Below are 20,449 nucleotides of genomic sequence, written 5' to 3' on the forward strand. Positions count from 1 at the left end.
GCAAAAAGGTATGGAGTGTTTGACCTGGTTTGATGGACTGACTGGCTTACTCCTGTACATAGGATATTTTTTTGGTTTAAGTCTGATATTAACAAATATGGAGGAGAAAGTGAGGGCTGGAGGTACTGGAGATCTGAGTGTAAGCACGGCAGCACTCAAGGAACAGTAGAATCAACATCAGGAGGGGCTTATACCCCAAACGTCGATGCTCCCGATCCTCAGATGCTGCCTGACCTGCTGTGCTTTCCCCAACAACACATTCAATGCCCACAACACTCCAGGTGCATTTAACCCCGCCTACTGGAAATGCCCGCCACATTGGGGCACGTTCCCCCGCCCACCGACACTTTACCGCCCGTCAGTCAACAACCCGCCCTTTCATTGGTTGTACGGGATATTCACTAATTCATCATCCCATGGATTGATTGGTCTCTCGAACTGCCCATCAAGCCGATCACCACCTTGTTTGGTCACCGAGGCTGCCATTTGTTCTGACAGCCCATCCGTATTGACCACCCGAGCTGTCCATCAATCCATCTGCCACCCGATTAGAGCACGGGCTGTCAATCAGACAACCCTCGTCCCCAATTGGCCATCCGGGCAGTCCCTCACGCCGTTAGGGGCCGGTCAACCATCACGAACCCACCCTCAACACGTTCCCGGCTCTCCGCCGCTTCCCGGTCGCTCAGCAGCCGCGCTGACAATACCCCCCCACCCCGGACAGGCCACCGCCGGTATTTCACCTTTACCTGAATGGCGCCCGGTCACCCTCCGGCGTCAGTGCGTCCCCGCTTGCAGCCGGGGAATGGACACCGCCCCCAACCGTTACTTTCCCCTCCCCTCACTTCCCTGGCTACCCGGCACACAGCGCGGCGGGCCCTTGCGCGCATGCGTGCCCCCTCAGTGCCTGTAGATGCTCCCTCCAAACAAGGGAGCAAGCACTTCCCCAAAGGTTGTAGCCAGTATTACATTCTCACTGAAAAAAGGAAGAAAAAGACCCTAACATTACACCTTTTTGATAATATGTCATCTTGGTATCACTAGCCAAGCCAACATTTATTACCCATCCCTAATTGCTATGGATCTGGAGTCACATATAGCCCAGATCAGGTAAAAGATCACAGAACACCACCAGATTTCACCTGACAAGGGAGCAGCACTCAAAAAGCTTGTGATTTCAAATAAACCTGTTTATAGTATAAATTGGTACGATGTGACCTCTGACTTTGTGCCACCCCCAGTCCAAAACTAGCACCTCACCTCAGATTAGGGAAGGACAAAAGATTTCCTTCCATTAGTGAATCAGAGGAGAGTATGGAGGCAAAAAGTGAATCAATTCTCCAGCATCAACTTAGTCTCCTTCAATTTGCATTCTATACTTCGAGTCATATACTGAAAATTATTGCTTTAAAAGGACTCCAGGTGTCCCTACTTCTGAGCCAGGGGGGTTAAGTTGAAGTCCCACCTGTTTCTGAGGGATGTCATGATGTGACCCTTAGGATCGTACTTTTTCCTTACTTCTGGACTGAAAAAGGCTATTTAAAAGAGGCAAATTTCTCATCCACTCCACTACTTCTTTTAAAAGAAAGATCAGGCCATCCTCAAGGAGAATGTACAACCAATTTGTTGCTCCATTCATCTCCACAAAAACTGCTGGCCACAAGCTGGACAGTGGTTGCTGCTTTGGAATAGAGAACGATCACCCTGTTTTTGTTAGTGACCTTTCTAAAGAACAGTTCAAGTGTACATCAAGGACTTTGACCCAGATTGGGTCAAAGGAACAATATCGGAGCAGTATTGCTTAAAAAAAAACTCTAAAAACGTTTTATATTGCATTCATCAGGACGCTTTGCATGACTACAAATTCAAGTGGCAAACCAACATTTATACTGCACGAGATGGTAGTGCTGATTGGTTGGCAAGTGGACTCTGGTTAGTAGCAGTGCTACAGAGAATGCAGTAAATAGTAGTGATTGACAATATTTTTAACAGCTTTGTTTAAATTTTGGGTGCATTCTTCATGTCATTGCTATGAACAATGCCAACCAATCAACATATTACTCAGTAGTATAAATAAGTGTTTGTTTATTCTTTAAGTTATTTTATAAAACCTCCTGATGGGTACAAGATGAAAAGCTTCAAAGTCTCCATTTTCAAGTCGTACTCAGCTTCTGTACAACCAAAATGGCTATCAAAACACATTGAAGTCAAGCGAGTTCCTCCACTATTTTCTTATGTATAATGACAGACATGGGAGTATTTCAACATTTGCAGATGATACAAAAATAGAACTGTTGTGACTGTGAGAAGTCTAGAACTTCAAAATGACAGACAGGTTAGTGGAATGGGTGAAAAACAAAATAGGGCAAATGAAATTTGATGCAGAGCATTGTAAAACATGGCCATAAGAAAGAGAAACAAGAGTAAGCTGTCCAGTTGAAAATACAGCTTTCCAATATTCAATAGCATTATGGCTGATCTGACATTCCTCATGTTCACTTCCCTCCCTCTTTCCCCATAACCCGATCAAGATCTATCTCAGCCTTAAAAATACACAAGAACTCTGCCCCCATAGCTCTGTGGTAATGAGTTCCAACTCTCAACCCTCAAGAAATTCGTCATCTCAGTCTTAAACTGTCTGTTTTGGAAAATGTAGGGGGTGATGGATACTCAGGGGTACGTAGCACAAACGGCCAAGTTTCTGATATTGAGACTGGCTGTAATGCAACAAGGGGTACGTCGGGTTCCTAGCAATTGATTGTGTTAGGGGACGCTCCAGTCTGAGGTACAGACCGATGTTTCTGTGGCCAACAGCGAAAAATCAGAATGGTGTGTTGCTTCCCTGGTGCCAGGATCAAGAATGTCTCAGAGGGTGCAGAATGTTCTCAAGGGAGAGAGGGATCAGGAGGTCATTGGTTCCAATGTGTACAATGAAGGGAAATGGTTGAGATTCTGAAGGGATATTATAAAGATTTAGGCAGGAATTTAAAAAAGGAGGTCCTCGAGAGTTTTAATATGTGGGTTATGTACGGTGCTACAAGCTAGTGAAGGCTGGAGTAGGAGAATAGAGCAGATGAATGCATGGCTGAGGAGCTGGCATACAGGAAAAGGATTCACATTTTTGGATCATTGAAAGCTGTTTCAGGGTAGACGTGGCCTGTACAAAGACATATTGCACCTAAATTGGAAGGGGATTAATCTACTGGCAGGGAGATTTGCTACAGCTGCTCAGGGGATTTAAACTAGTGAGGGGTGGGTGGGACTCAGATAGTGAGGAAAGATTTCAATCAGACTGGTACAATTGAGAACAAAAAAGCGAGTCAAACAGTCAAGGACAAAGCAGAGAACGAGATAGGACTGACAAATTAAACTGCATTTATTTCAATGCAAGAAGCCTAACAGGGGAGGCAGATGAACTCAGGGCATGGTTAGGAACATGGGACTGGGATATCATAGCAATTACAGAAACGTGGCTCAGGGATGGGCAGGACTGGCAGCTTAATGAACCAGGATACAAATACTATAGGAAGAACAGAAAGGGAGGAAAGAGTGGACAGGGAGTAGAATTTTTGATAAGGGATAGCATTACAGCTGTACTTGGGGAGGATATTCCCAGAAATACATCCGCGAAAGTTATTTGGGTGGAACTGAGAAATAAGAAAGTGATGATCACCTTACTGGGATTGTATTATAGACCCCCTAATAGTCAGAGGGAAATTGAGAAACAAATTTGTAAGATCGCAGCTATCTGTAAGAATAATAGGGTGGTTATGGGAGAGGATTTTAACTTTCCAAACATAGACTGGGACTGCCACAGTGTAGGTCACACCTCAGCCTCAGACGCTCCAGGGAAAACAGCCCTAGCCTATTCAACCTCTCCCTATAGCTCAAATCCTCCAACCCTGGCAACATGGTTGTAAATCTTTTCTAAACCCTTTCAAGTTTCACAACATCTTTCTGATAGGAAGGAGACCAGAATTGCACACAATATTCCAACAGTGGCCTAACCAATGTCCTGTACAGCCACAACATGACCTCCCAACTCCTCTACTCAATACGCTGACCAATAAAGGAAAGCATACTAAATGCCACCTTCACGATCCTATCTACTTGCAACTCCACATTCAAGGAGCTATGAACCTGCACTCCAAGGTCTCTTTGTTCAGCAACATTCCCTAGTGTAGAAGTCCTGCTAAGATTTGCTTTCCCAAAATGCAGCACCTCACATTTATCTAAATTAAATTCCATTTGCCACTCCTCAGCCCATTGGTCTATCTGAGCTATGGGGAGCGTCAGAGGTTGAGGGGTGACCTTATAGAGGTTTACAAAATTATGAGGGACACGGATAGGATAAATAGACAAAGTCTTTTCCTTGGGGTGGGGGAAGTCCAGAACTAGAGGACATATGTTTAGGAAAGATACAAGAGACCTAAGCAGCAACCTTTTCACACAGAGGGTGGTACGTGTATGGAATGAGCTGCCAGAGGAAGTGGTGGAGGCTGGTACAATTGCAGCATTTAAAAGGCATCTGGATGGGTTTATGAATAGGAAAGGTTTGGAGGGTTATGGACCAGGTGCTGGCAGGTGGGACTAGATTGGGTTGGGATATCTGGTCAGCATGGACAAGTTGGACTGAAGGATCAGTTTCCGTACTGTACATCTCTATGATTCCCCTTGATTCTAAGACTGTGCCCTCTGGTCCTAGACCGAGGGGAAACATCCTCAGCATTTACCTTGTCAAGCCCCTTAAAGAAAATCAAAATTTCTTATAGTTTGGGAGCAGACCATTCAGCCCATGGAGACCAGTCCATGACCCTCCGAAGAGCATCCCAACCACACCCATCTCCCTACACTATCCCTGTAATCCTGAATTTCCCATGTCCAATGCACTTAACCCGCACATCCCTGGACTGAGAGGAAACCAGAACACCCAGAGGAAACCCACCAAAACATGGTCAGAACATGCAAACTCCCCACAGACAGACAGTCACATAAGGATGGAATTGGTCCTTGGCACTGTGAGCTAGCAGTGCTAATCACTGAGCCACCATGCTACCCATAGAATCCTATATGTTCCCATGAGATCATCTCTCATTTCTTCTAAACTCGAGTGCAGTCCCAATAGCCTTTGCTCATAATACAATCCCTCATTCCAGGGATCATCCCAGTGAATCTTCTCTGAACTTCCTCCAATGAAGTGATACCTTTCCTTTAGTGGGCAGCACAGTAGTGCAGTGGATAGCACTGCTGCCTCACAGCGCTAGAGATCTGGGTTCAATCCCTGCCTCAGGCAATTGTCTGTGTGGAGTTTGCACGTTCTCCCAGTGTCCACGTGGGTTTCCTCCGGGTGTTCCAGTATGCTCCCACAGTCAAAGAATGTGCAGCTTAGGTGAATTGGCCATGCTAAATTGCCCGTAGTGATAGGTGAAGGGGTAAATGTGGGGGAATGGGTCTGGGTGGGTTGCTCTTCGGAGGGTCAGTGTGGACTTGTTGGACCGAAGGGCCTGTTTCCACACTGTGTAGTCTAATCTAATCTAGTCCTCAAACAAGGGGGACAAAAACTGCTCACAGTACTCCCAATCTGGTCTCACCAGCACCTTGTACCGTTGCTGCAAGACTTCCCTACTCTTATACTTCACACCCCTTGAAATAAAAGCCAAAATTCTATTAGCCTTCCTCATTACCTGCTCGGCAATAAACAAAGTGAAACAGTAGGTAAAGGTTACACAATTCTACAGTGTGCATAAATCACTGAAGATGGCAGGACAGTTAGAGAGTGTAGTTAAAGTAAACAGAATCCCAGGCTCTATTATTAAGGGTATGGAATACCAAAGGAACACAGGTTTGGAGAACTGTATTCAGTTCAGTGCCATACCGGGAAGGATGACAATGGCATTACCGTACAGTGTAGAAAGACTCCTGAGAATGGTTCTAGGGATGAAGAACTTCAGTGACTCGGATAAAATTGTGACAGTTTTCTTTGAAATAAGAAAAAAAGATTTTCTTGCTGTTCAAAATCATGAGGGGTCTGGACAATGTGATTAGGGAAAAAATTAATCCCCTTAGTGGAAGGATCGAGAACAAGCAAGAATTGGGAAAAGTAGTGATGGAGACAAGGGAAAAAAAAACAAACAATGGTAGACGGAGATAAATTATTTTTGCTGGTTGGGTGTCTAAAATTAGGGGCAGTGTTTAAAAATTGAATAGAATTACAAATTAAATTTGCAATACCTCTACACAAAAATGGTAGAAATCTGGAATCTTTATACCATCTTCAAGATGTACTGTAGAAAGATGCTAAGGTTCCTTTGATAAAAACATTTCCAAGCACACTACCTCTGTCTAGAATGGGAAGGACAATAGAAACATGGGAGAAAAATCCCCCTTAGCTTTACATCATGCTAACTTGGAAATATATTTTGTTCTTTCACAGTCACTGGCCCAAAATCCCAGATCTTGTCCTGTCTCTCGGTCAGAGAGACACAGACAGAGGTCAGAGTCACCTCTTCCCACCCCACCTCCTGCAAAAAATGCCATCCCGTATTCCCAATTCCTCCACCGTATCTGCTCCCAGGAGGGCCAGTTCCACCACAGAACACACCAGATGGCTTCCTTCTTTAGAGACCGCAATTTCCCTTCCCACGTGGTTAAAGATGCCCTCCAACGCATCTCATCCACATCCTGCACTTCTGCCCTCAGACCCCACCCCTCCAACCGTAACAAGGACAGAACGCCCCTGGTGCTCACCTTCCACCCTACCAACCTTCGCATAAACCAAATCATCCACTGACATTTCAGCCACCTCCACACCCCACCACCAGGGATATATTTCCCTCCCCAACCCTTTCCGCTTTCTGCGAAGACCGTTCCCTCAGTGACTACCTGGTCAGGTCCACGCCCCCCCCTTCAACCCACCCTGGCACCTTCCCCTGCCACCACAGGAATTGCAAAACCTGTACCCACACCTCCTCCCTCACCTCCATCCATGGCCCTAAAGGGGCCTTCCAAATCCAAAGTTTTACCTGCACATCCACCAATATCATTTATTGAATCAGTTGCTCCCAATGCTGTCTCCTCTACATTGCTAGGAGGTGTCCAGTCTCCCCAGAGCGCTTTAGGGAACATCTCTGGGACACCCGCACCAATCAACCACACCACCCTGTGGCCCAACATTTCAACTCCCCCTCCCACTCTGCCGAGGAGATGGAGGTCCTGGGCCTCCTTCACCGCCACTCCCTCACCACCAGACACCTGAAGGAAGAACGCCTCATCTTCCGCCTAGGAACATTTCAACCCCAGGGCATCAATGTAGACTTCACCAGTTTCCTCATTTTTCCTTCCCCCACCTCACCGCAGTTCCCAACTTCCAGCTCAGCACTCCGACCTGCCTATCTTCTTTTCCAACTATCCACTCCACCCCCCCCCGACCTATCACCTTCATCCTCTCCCTCACTCACCTATTGTACTCCATGCTACTTTCTCTGCACCCCCACCCTCCTCTCACTTATCCCTTCAGACTCTCTGCCTGTATTCCTGATGAAGGGCTTTTGCCCGAAACATCGATTTTACTGCTCCTCGGATGCTGCCTGAACTGCTGTGCTCTTCCAGCACCACTAATCCAGAATCTGGTTTCCAGCATCTGCAGTCATTGTTTTTACCAGAGTCATACAGTCACAGCATGGAAACAGACCTTTCAGTCCAACCAGTCCATGCCAACTATGATCCTAAACTAAACTAGACCCATGTACCTGCATTTGGACCAAACCTTTCCTATTCATGTACTTCAAAACTGGTCATGGCCAGTAACTGGATCAACAACTGCATCAAGAGATAGATCTTAAGTTTGAAGAAGTCCTTCCTGCACAGTACAGCCAATAGCAACAATATTTGGCCTGGCTGGGGTATGTATGCATCACAGGAACGCAGGATTACATTATTCTTGGTTACTCGATTATCCTTAAAGAGGGTAAGATTCATTGACATGTCCATATACAGAAGAAGGCAATGGAAGGAGTCACGTTCCTATGTTTATTTATATTCCATAATTTCCAGTGTTTGAGTAGCAACTGAGCATGTAGTGTCATCAGTTACTTCTTGCCTCAGCTACTTGGGCTTTGCCTATAGTGTTCAGCTTGGTATTGAACAGACCAGTAAGCAACACACAATACTTTGAAAATCTAACATAACTGATCTAGATCAGTTTCAAAAATATAGTGAGACAAAGTCAGAGTCAGAGATGTACAGCATGGAAACAGACCCTTCGGTGCAATCCGTCCCACCTGCCAGCACCCGGCCCATATCCCTCCAAACCCTTCCTATTCACATACCCATCCAAATGCCTCAAAAGTTGCAATTGTACCAGCCTCCACCACATCCCCTGGCAGCTCATTCAATACATGTACCACCTTCTGCGTGAAAAAGTTGCCCCTTAGGTCTTTTTTATATCTTTCCCCTCTCACCCTAAACCTATGCCCTCTAGTTCTGGAGTTCCCCCACCCCAGGGAAAAGACTTTGCCTATTTATCCTATCCATGCCCCTCAATTTTGTAAACCTCTATAAGGTCACTCCTCAGCCTCCAACACTCCAGGGAAAACAGCCCCAGCCTGTTCAGCCTCTCCTTATAGCTCAGATCCTCCAACCCAGGCAGCATCCTTGAAAATCTTTTCTGAACCCTTTCAAGTTTCACAACATCTTTCTGATAGGAAGGAGACCAGAATTGCACGCAATATTCCAACAGTGGCCTAACCAATGTCCTGTACAGCCGCAACATGACCTCCCAACTCCTGTACTCAATGCTCTGACTAATGAACGAAAGCATACCAAACACCGCCTTCACTATCCTATCTTCTTGCGACTCCACTTTCAAGGAGCTATGAACCTGCACTCCAAGGTCTCTTTGTTCAGCAACATTCTCTAGTGTAGAAGTCCAGCTGCCACTTCTCAGCCCATTGGCCCATGTGGTCAAGATCCTGTTGTAATCTGAGGTAACCCTCTTCGCTGTCCACTACACCTCCAATGTTGGTGTCATTTGCAAACTTACTAACTGTACCTCTTATGCTCTCATCCAAATCATTTATGTAAATGACAAAGTAGAGGACCCAGCACTGATCCTTGTGGCACTCCACTGGTCACAGGCCCCCAGTCTGAAAAACAACCCTCCTCCACCACCACCACCCTCTGTCTTCGACCTTTGAGCCAGTTCTGCATCCAAATGGACGGATTGCACCGAAGGGTCTGTTTCCAAATTTGCCAAAGCTATCTCATGTCCCCATTTTGCCCTCCTGATTTCCCTCTCAAGTATACTCCTACTTCCTTTATATTCTTCTAAGGATTCACTCGATCTATCCTGTCTGTGCCTGACATATACTTCCTTTTTCTTAACCAAACCCTCAATTTCTTTAGTCATCCAGCATTCCCTATACCTAACAGCCTTCTCTTTCACCCTGACAGGAATATACTTTCTCTGGATTCTTGTTACCTCATTTCTGAAGGCTTCCCATTTTCCAGCTGTCCCTTTACCTGCGAACATCTGCCTCCAATCAGCTTTTAAAAGTTCTTGCCTAATACCGTCAAAATTGGCCTTTCTCCAAATTAGAACTTCAACTTTTAGATCTGGTCTATCCTTTTCCATCACTATTTTAAAACAACTTAAGGCCTTTTATGAAGTCGATGGCCTCAGGAGTCTTAATGTTGGGACATCTCTGGTCTCCAATGTTTAAAACTGTGATAGATCAAAGGGAATGGTCTCAGGCCCACCCCTTCAGGAGTTCCCATTCTCATGCTAGCCTAAATGAAGAATCTGGCAGATGAGAGTATATGGTAGGAAAACGTGAACTTGTCAACTTTGGCAGGAAGAACAGAAAAGTAAGATGTCCTTTAGAAGGAGATTGGCTGAAGAAGTGAGGTACAGAAAATCCTGGTGTCATGGAAAATGAATCTCAAAAGTTAAATCTGCAGACACATAACTGATTCTGATGGCCTTCACAATGTTGTTTATTACAAGAGGAATGGAATATAAAAAAGGTAAGAAAGTTTATTGTAGCTGTACAGGGCCTTGGTAACACTGTGTCTAGGAGGATAGAGTAGAGTTTTGGCCTTCTTAGTTGAAAGACTGCAGTTCTCAGAAAGTTCACTTGACTCAACCCGAGATAAGCAGGATTAAACCTTTGAGGCTGCACCCATTGGAGTTATGAGGTGCAATTTTACTGAAATTGCGAAGATTGAGTGAACTGGATTGCTTCTGAGATGGAAGATGTATCTTCTTGGTGACTAGAGCAAGGGAACGCAGTTTAAGAATAAGATAAACAGAGGAGAAAAATGTCTTCTTTTAGAGGGTTGTTAGCCTGTGGGATTCTCTTTGTGAGAAACTAGAGGGACCAGTGGGTCATTGAGTATATTCAAGGTCGAGTTGGGTTAATTTTTAATAGATAGGCAGCCAAGGGTTACAAGGTGGTGGTTCAGAGAGAATAGTACAGTTAAGACCCCAATCAGATCAGCTAAGCTTTTAAAATAGTGTGGTGGATTCAAAAGGCCAAAGAGCCTAATCCTTCTCCAAAATCTTCAGAAATTATAAAATCAGTGGGTGGCATGGTGGCACAGTGGTTAGCACTGCTGCCTCACAGCGCCTGAGACCCGGGTTCAATTCCCGCCTCAGGCGACTGACTGTGTGGAGTTTGCACGTTCTCCCAGTGTCTGCGTGGGTTTCCTCCGGTTTCCTCCCACAGTCCAAAGATGTGCAGGCCAGGTGAATTGGCCATGCTAAATTGCCCATAGTGTTAGGTAAGGGGTAGATGTAGGGGTATGGGTGGGTTACGCTTCGGCAGGGCGGTGTGGACTTGTTGGGCCGAAGGGCCTGTTTCCACTCTAATCTAATCTAATCTAAACTTTGCCTCACTGCACCAGGCACTGATTCTATTCCAGCCTTGGAGGATTGTCTGTGCAGACATTCTCCTAGTGTCTGCATGGGTTTACTCCAGGTGCTCCAGCTTCCTCCCACAATCCAAGGGTGTGCAGGTTCGGTGGATTGGCTATGCCAAATTGCCCAGGCACGTGTAGATTAAATGGATTGGCCTTGGGAAATGCGGGGTTTAAGGGTCAGGGTAGTATAGAATGAGCTGCAGAGGGTTGGCTTGTTTCAACTCTGTAGGAATTCTTTGATTCTAAGTTCCCAAACAAACCAATGACCAATGGGAACACTGGTCAGGAGGAAGTCATCCTTTTGGATCAGTGGGGAAGCATGGAAAGGCACCCCTTGGAATATTGGAGATTTAGTGGAGGAACTGACTGATATCCACGGAGTTCCACATTAGGGTGCAAAGCAAATGTTAAAGTGTTTCACCAAAGGTCAGGTTAACGGATATGGAGTGGAACAATTCCTACCTTCAGTCATTTTGGCTACTCCCTGCTGGCAGGTCAGTTGGTCACATTCATTGTGGTGTCTCTGAAAAAAGGAGGAGAAATGTGTCATAGCAGCTTAGCACCATCACTGCACAGAGGGAGCTGATCTTGTTTCCTTAGATACTCACATGGACCCGACCTCTGACACCTGTGGCTATTTCCCATCCACTAACCTGACTTCAATCCCCTTCGGTGTCTACAGTCTGACCCTACCCTCTTTGGACTCAAAGGCCATCTACAGGTTGGGAATTCTTGAGAGGGGAGGCAAAAATCAAGGCCACTTTGGAAGAGGCAGACAGAGGGGGAATGATCATGTTTCAGAGGAAAGGAACGATGGGTTCTCGTGCCTCACCAGCACCTAGTCACCCACATTCACCTCCGCACAAAACTTCCATGCCTTCGTCTCCCACCTCCCTGAAACTTCCATCCACTGGAACACCTGTACCATTCACATCTCCCTCCTGTGCTCTATCCACCTGATCCATCTCTCCATCTATGCCATATATTCCCTCAACTCCCTCTCAAACAGTTCCATCCAGTGCTTTGCCCAAACGTCCATCTCATTTAGTGAACCGTCTCCCATGGGTGGACAGGGGTAAGCAGAATTATAGGAGATAGTGGAAAGACACCACCATTCATTCCCAGCCAAGCGACAAGTGAATCACAAATCAGTGAACCAGTACTCACATCCTCCATCTGCTGTGACCCCTCACCGGAATCAGAGAGCTCAGGTCTCAGTTGTTCACTTGGCACAGGCTCAAGTTCGGATTCCCCTGTGACGTGAAAGAAAACAAACGTAAGATGCAGAATGTGGACCCTTGGGTTTACAGCACAACCAAGTGTTGAAACGTGGCAACACGTGTTTCCAGGCACAGGAAGGTCAGTCAGGAACACACGAAATGAATCAAATCTCGACTGCTCAGGCCTGCGAGGGAGGAGGGTGGATCTTATTCTTTGGACCGTAGCGCTTTTGTTCAAAACTTCCAGGGGAGTTCCACAGAACACTGTTGCCCTTCATTTTGTAAGGAGGTGGTTAGAGAGTTAGAATACTTCCAGATTGACAGGTCATTCAGCCCACATTAACCTTCTCCCACAAATCCTATTGTTTCCCCCTTCCCCAATATTGTTAAGGGTTGCATCATTTTATCTCCCATCCCTAGCTTCTCTTCAGGTGATAGTGTGGAGTTGAGTTTTTTTTTCAGTATTGCTAGGCCAAGATCCTAGAATTTCATTCTTAATAGCCCAGTGTCCCTATGGCACATGGACTTCAGCAATATAGTTTCAGATCAGTAAGGAGCAGGGCTGGGAGGGAAACTATGTAGAATCCCAACAGTATGGAAAGAAGTCATTCGACCCTCTATGGAGCATCTCAACCAGACCCAAACCTCTACCCTAGCCCTGTAACCCTGCACTTCCTATGGTTAATCTGCACATCTTTGAAAAGTGGGAGGAAACTGGATCACCTGGAAGAAACCCACACAGACACTGGGAGAGAATGTGCAATCTCCACATGGAGTGTTGCTGGAGGGTCATGGTCCCCTGATAAAAGGAACAGTGCTCCGAAAGCTAGTGCTTCCAAATAAACCGGTTTGATTAGAACCTGGTGTTGTGCCATTTTTTAAAAACGTTGCTGGAGGGTGGAATCAAACCCAGATCACTGGCACTGTGAGGCAGCAGTGCTAACTACTGAGCCACTCTGCCACCCCCTGACCTCAGGATGCCACAAACTATTTTACATAGTCAGCACTTGATTGAAATGTATTAAGTTACAGGGCAAACAGCAGTCAATTTACATACAAGGTCTCTCAAATGGCAACAGCTAGTCTGTTTTACTATTGTTTAAGGGATAAGCCGTCAGCCAGGAAAATGGGCAGCATTCTCATAAGAAACAGCAAACAGCAGCAGGTGACAAGAGTTCTTTAAGCTTGCTAGGTCACATAATAAAGATTGTAAAACCTCAGTAATGACCTTAAAACTCAAAAGGTTGTTCTGAGAAATTACCCTACACTCCTGGATAATTAATCTGAACTTCAAATGTATTTCCCAGTGGAGGCACGTGGGTCTGGAATCAATGAGTTCCTGACCTATCCAATCTGCTGTTAATTCACTCATTTAAAAGCTTGACCTGAAATTGGGGTTTAGGAGGTTGTAAGCCAAACAGCCGATTTAACAACAGGGTGTAAACTTTGTTCTGTTATTTAAAAATAAAACCTGTCTGGTTTTTCGAAGCTTGACAGCACTAACTCACTTTGCCGGCCATCCTGCCTTTAGCTATTGTAACCCCTACTATAAGGTATGTTAGAGTTCAAGTTCAGCAATCAGCTTAAATTTTGCACAGACACCAAGCCTGTGAGGGGCTCGGGGGAGGCACTGTGGAGTTTGCACATTCTGTGTCTACATGGGTTTCCTCTGGGTGCTCTGGTTTTTCCCCCCCCGCCCCCGCCATAGTCAAAAGATGTACAGGTTAGGTAAATTGGCTATGCTAAATTGCCCATAGTGTTCAGGGACGTGTAGGTTAGGTGCATTAGTCAGGGGAATTGTAGTCTAAAGGAGTCAGTCAGTGCAGGTTACTCTTTAGAAGGTCGGTGTGGATTTGTTGCGCCAAATAACCTGTTTCCACACTATAGGGATTCTATGATTCAAGATAGATTTCCCCTGACTAATGCAGCGACCTACACATTCCTGAAAACTATATGGGCAATTTTAGTGTGGCCAATTCACCTAACCTGCACATCTTTGGACTGTGGGAGGAAACTGGAGCACCCGGAGGAAACCCACGCAGACACAGGGAGAATGTGCAAACTCCAGACAGTCGCCCAAGGCTGGAATTGAACCTGGTTCCCTGGTGCAGTGCTAATCGCAGAACCACTAAGCCACACTAATGTAACAGGGTAGGGAAATGGGTCTGGGTGGGTTATTCTTCGGAGGGTCAGTGTGGACTTGTTGGGCCAAGTGGCCTGTTTCCACACTGTAGGCATGAAAGACCATTAACCCAGTAAAAGACGTTCTTTGATCTGCCCAAAACTTGGTCTTGTAGAGCAAGGAGTTGACCCCAACAGAGTTTTGCAGACTGGCACATTCCAAGATTCAGGGCTATGTACTAAAGCTTGGGGCAGCTACTGCCAAGGCACAGTGGGAAAAGACCACTGTCCGACATCCTTCTGCCAAAGTATAATGGGGGTCCATTCTGTTGACAGACTCTCTTGGTGCCTCACAATGAACATTATTAGGTTACCAACAGAAGTAGGAAATACTTTTGGTTTTTTGCAACTGTAGAGAAGTTAGAGAAATTTCAAAATTCCAATGTTTAGGTTTTTTTTCCTGCAAACACTGTACAGACAGTATTTAGAACACATACATTATTCATAAAAATCTATAAATACATAGGTTTTAATTTTTGAGACAAAGCCATAACTGACTCCGAGCAACCTCAGGACATTCCAGTCCAGCATGATCCAGTGTGGGAATGGGAATGTCGTCACTTCAGATTTGAGAGGGCCTTACCCAACATAACTCATGTCCCTGCTCTTTGCATATTGGTATTAACCTTCAAATGGAATTCGCTAGTTGTGGAATGGATTTTAACTTTCTATGAGGTTGAGCTGGGTTCAAGACCTAAGAATTAGGAGGAGTAGGCCATTTAGCCCTACAAGCCTGCTCTACCTTTCAATGAGATCATGCAGAATCTTCCACTTCAAATCTTTCCCTCCGCTCTCTTGATATTTTTAATATTTGAAATTGATATACTTTGAATCTTAAAAGTATTCAGTGACTGAGGCTGCACAGCCCAGTGAAGCACACAGAGTGAAGTTAGTCTCATATCTAGTCAGAGCACAGAAACAAACCTTTCAATCTAACCAGTCCACACCAGCCATCATCCCACCAGCTTCGGCTTGGCCCATATCCCTCCAAACATTTCTTAGTCATGTACTTGCCCAAATATCTTTTAAATGTTGTAACTGCACTGGATCCACCACTTCCTCTGGAAGTTCATTCCACAGTCAATCCACTAAATATTGCCGATGACTTTTAAAAAAAAAATTCTCCACTCACCTTAAAAAAAAATGCCCCCTAGTTTTGAACTCCCTATCCGAGGGAAAGGACCATTGCTATTCATCTTATCTATACTCCACATGATTTTATAAACCTTTATGAGGTCACTCCTCAACCTCTTACACTTCAGCAGCAAAATAAAAAGCCTCTGTCGATAACTCAAACCTTCCATTCCAGATAACATCTCCTCTGAACCCTCTCCAGCTTAAGAGGGCAACCAAAATTGGAGACAACTCCAGAAAAGGCCTCATCCAATGTCCTGTACAACCTCAATATGACATCCCAATTCCTCTGAGGCAGAGTCAAGATTAGAGCAGTGCTTCATCAGCCCTTCATCAGGAATGGCCCTCCTATACTGAAGCATCTGAGCAATGAAGGCAAGCATGCTAACCACCCTTTCTACCTGTAATGCAAACTTCAAAATCCAAGTGGTCTGCCTCTTACTCAGAGATTGCATTGTTATATTACATCTGAACAACGTTAAGCCCAAGTTACCTCGAATAGTGCAAGTTTCTTGGGAGCGTTCTTCACTGTAGTCCTCCTGTATAGCAGCTGGCTCTTCAGAAGAGACAGTATCTCTGGCATCATCTGAAGAGAGTCGCTCTTGCATAGTCTTGAGATCCTCAGCATTGAGCATCATCTCAGCATCAATAACATCCTTGCACTCAATGGTGGGATGATACGAAGGGCTCCGCTCCACATCCAAAGAGGTTTCAGCCAGTTTGCCAGTGGACAATTCCTCAGCAATCTCTTCAGTGGGACAACCTTGAGGCAATTTGTCAGGAGTCTCTTTGGTATTATGGTCTTCGCTCACAGAGTCAGCAATAGACTGTTCCATGTTGGGACCATCAAAAGCTTGGTCCCAGAGTTCCTGATCCTCCACGGAAGCATCGTCATCGGTCCCTTCATCTGTCAAATCAGCTTCTTTTGATCTCCTGGTCTTCTGTTAAGATACAAAGCAACAAGCACTCAGAGGATTCAGTGAGGACACCCAATTCACTCTTCAATGCCTGTCACTGAATAGCCGGTGTGGGTTCAGTGACTAATAATTAAAGAGTAATTTAAATTGGAGGTAGAGAGAGGATTGAAGGATTTGACAAGGCGGATGGGTGAAATGATTTCCTCTAATGGGAGTCCAGAATAAGAGGATATAAGTGCTAAAATTAGAGTCTAAGAGGGTATGTCAACAAGCACTTGTCATACAAAGAACATTTACAGCTTAGGAACAAGCACTTCGGCCCTCCAAGCCTGTGCGGATCCAATTCCCCAGTCTAAACTTATCGCCCAATTCCTAAACATCTGTATCCCCCTGCTCCCCCCCCTACTCACGCATCTGTCTAGACGCACCTTAAATGAATTTACCGTGCCGGTCTCTACCACCTCTGCTGGCAATACGTTCCAGACACCTACTACCCTGTGTCAAGTACTTGCTGCATGTATCCCCCTTAAACATTTTGCCTCTCACTTTGAACATGTGACCTCTCATTATTGAATCCCTGACCCTGGGAAAAAGCTTGTCTCTATCCACCCGGTCTATACCCTTCATGATTTTTATAGACCTCAATCAGGTCCCCCCTCAATCTCCTTTTTTTCGAATGAAAACAATCCTAACTTCCTCAACCTCTTTTCGTAGCTAGCACCTTCCATCCTCTTAAACCTTCTCTGCACCCACATCCTTTAAAGTAATGTGGTGACCAGAACTGTACACAGTATTCTAAATGTGGCTGAATCAGTGTCTTGTACAATTTTAACATGACCTTCCAGCTCTTATATTCAAGATCCCATTCGATGAAGGCAAGCCTTCTTGACCACTCCATCCACCTGTGCAGCAACCTTCAGGGTACCTGAACTCCCAGATCTCTCTGCCCATCAACTTTTTCCAAGGCTCTTCTGTTTACAGTATAGTTCACTCTAGAATTAGATCTTCCAAAATGCATCACCTCACATTTGCCTGGATTGAACTCCATCTGCTACTTCTCTGCCCAACCCCCCAGTCTATATTCTCCTGTATTCTTTGACAATCCCCTATGCTTTCCGCTACTCCACCAATCTTTGTATCATCTGCAAACCTAACTGATAAAACCAATGCCCTCTTCCAGATCATTTAGATATATCACAAACAACAGTGGCCCCAGCACTGATCCCTGTAGAACACCACTGGTCACCTTTCCTCCATCGAGAAACTCCCTTCAACTACTATGGTCTCTTGTTGCTCAACCAGTTCTATATCCACCTACTAGAACACCCTGCACATCATGTGACTTCACTTTCTCCACTAGCTTACCATGGGGAACCTTATCAAACACCTTACTAAAGTCCATGTAGTTACAGCCCTTCCTTGGTCTATCAACTTGGTCATTTCCTCAAAAATCATTTATTAAGTTGGTAAGGCACGATCTCGCCCACACAAAACCATGTTGCCTATCACTGATAAGCCTATTCTCTTCCAAATGGAAAGAGATCCTATCCCTCAGTACCTTCTCCAGCAGCTTTCCCACCACTGATATCAGGCTTACCGGTCTGTATTTACCTGGAATATCCCTACTACACTTCTTGAAAAGGGGGACAACATGCGCAACTCTCCAGTCCTCCAGCACTTCACCTGTATTTAAGGATGCTACAAAGATATGTCAGGGCCTCAGCTATTTCCTCTCACCTCCTTCAGCAACTTATGATAGATCGCATCCAGTCCTGGGGATTTGTCCACCTTAATATCCTTTAGTCTACCTAACATATTCTCCCTCTATGTCAACAAGGTCCAGACTAAACAAACTTCTATCTCTAATCTCAACATTCATCATATCCCTTTCCACCATGAACACTGATGCAAAGTAATCATTGAGAATCTCACCCATTCTCTCTATTTGTTCTTCTACTTTGCATTCATTGTTGGGAGGCCTGTAGTACAGCCCCAACACTAACTACACCCTTATTTCTCAGCTCCATCCATAATGCCTCACTGCACAAGCCCTCCATAGTGTCCTCCTTTAGCACAGCCATAATATTATCCCTGACCAGCAATGCAACTCCTCCCCCCACACTTCTTCCCCGCCCTTTGCTTCCCTCCCTGTCCTGTCTGAAGCATCTACATCCTGGAACATTTAGTTGCCAATCATGCATCATGCCCTTCAACCAAGTCTCTGTGATTGCAATAACATCATACTCCGAGGCATCAATCCAAGCCCTAAGTTCATCTGCCTTATCCACTATACTCCTCGCATTAAAGCATATGCACTTCAGACCATCAGTTCGTTTGTGTTCATCTGCTCTCTGCCTACAAAGGATCATGGAACTCTGGAACTCTTTCTCCTAAAATCCTGCTTGGGCAGTGATGGTGAAGGACCGGGTTGAGTGAGCCTCAAGTGAAAATTTCCAGATGTAGATAGATACAGTTTTATTGGGTAAGGTGGTGAACCCAACGAAGGTAGATAGATAAAAGATAGCCATGATTTAAACTCCAGGCTTAAAACAGGCTTGAATAGCCAATAGTTACTGCATTCATACAGAGAAGGATTTCTTTACAAAATTTAGCTGACCACTGACAACAAATTGATCCAAACTTAGTTAAACATCACTTTTCTCATTGCCAGCCAATCACTATTAAAGAAAAAAATTGCAGATGCTGGTGACCTGAAATAAAAGCTGGAAGCACTGGAGAAACTCAGGTCTGGTGGCTTCTGTGGAGAACGAAAGAGTTAATGTTTCGAATCCAGTAATCCAAAGAAGAGCCAAATTTAATATTTGAAGTCAAGTATGTCTAACTTCCCTCCTCTTCTACAGACCTTTCAGTCCAATTCATCCGTACTGACCAGATATTCTAAATTAATCTAGTCCCATTCGGGCCAGCATTTGGCCCATATCCTTCTAAAACCTTCTTATTCATAAACCCATCCAGATAACTTTTAAAATGTTGCAATTGTACCAGCCTCCACCACTTCCTCTGGCAGCTCATTCCATACATGCACCACCTTCTGCGTGAAAAAGTTGCCCCTCAGGTCACTTTTAAATCTTTCCCCTCACCTTAAACCCATGACCACTAGTTTTGGGTTCCCCTACCTGGAGGAAAAAAAGACATGTCTATTTACCTTATCCACGCTCATGATTTTAGAAACCTCAAAAAAGGTCATCCCTCAGTCTCTGACCTTCCAGGGAAACTAGCCCCAACCTATTCAGCCTCTTCCTATAGCTTAAACTCTCCAACTTCTGCAACATGCTAGTAAATATTTTCTGAGCCCTTTTAAGTTTCATAACATCTTTTCTGCAACAGGGAGACCACAATTGAATGCAATATTTCAAAAGTGGCCTAACCAATGTTCTGCACAACCAGAGCATGACATCCCAACTGCAATACTCAATGCACCGGCCAATAAAGGCAAGTGTACCACACACCACCTTCAGTATCCTGTCTACCCACAATTCAACTTTCAAGGCAATATGAACCTAGGTCTCTTTGGTGAGCAATAGTGTCTTTGGTTACTTCCACATCCACTTGAGGGGACAGACAAATTTATTGTCTTACTAGATGGACACATCATGAGGCTTCATGGAATCAATCAGCAAACAAAATTCAACACCAAACCACACATGATGATACTGGAACACGTGACAAAAAGCTTGATGAAACAGGTCAGTTTTAGGAACAGTCATAAAAGGAGGAAGGAAAGGGAAAGATGATCTTAGGGCAGCAATTTCAAAGCCTGAGATACAGCCACCATCAAGATATGGTGTCTAAGAGGGTTGTGTTTGGCTAAAGTTACGAAGGCAGTGAAAGTCCAGGCTAGGAAGGCATTTGATAACAAGGATGAGCATTTTAAAAACAAGACGTTGATGGCCTGAAGCCAATGCTGGTTGCTGTGCAAAGGGACAACCAGTGGATGGAACTTAGTGAAAGCAAGGGCAAAGAGGAGAGATTTGGGAGAGTTCAAGTTTATGAAGGGTGCAGGATAGCAGGCTGGCAAGAAAACAATTTGAATAAAACACATTGAAGGCTAAAAATAGC

General features: G+C 45.0%; 1 protein-coding gene across 3 annotated transcripts in view; it reads right to left on the reverse strand.

The window, feature by feature from the left end:
- Positions 1–20,449, reverse strand: part of LOC140467976 (sterile alpha motif domain-containing protein 1-like) — a 61,646-nt gene that overhangs the window by 31,382 nt on the left and 9,815 nt on the right. For all 3 annotated transcript variants that reach the window (XM_072564076.1, XM_072564075.1, XM_072564077.1), the window contains exons 2-4: positions 15,946–16,393; positions 12,085–12,170; positions 11,380–11,440 (exon numbers count right to left, since the gene is read on the reverse strand). In XM_072564076.1, coding sequence (XP_072420177.1) covers positions 11,380–11,440; positions 12,085–12,170; positions 15,946–16,393 — 595 coding nt within the window. The remainder of the gene's footprint in view (positions 1–11,379; positions 11,441–12,084; positions 12,171–15,945; positions 16,394–20,449) is intronic.

Source organism: Chiloscyllium punctatum, chromosome 46, assembly GCF_047496795.1.
Source record: "Chiloscyllium punctatum isolate Juve2018m chromosome 46, sChiPun1.3, whole genome shotgun sequence".
Classification (NCBI taxonomy): Eukaryota; Metazoa; Chordata; class Chondrichthyes; order Orectolobiformes; family Hemiscylliidae; genus Chiloscyllium; species Chiloscyllium punctatum.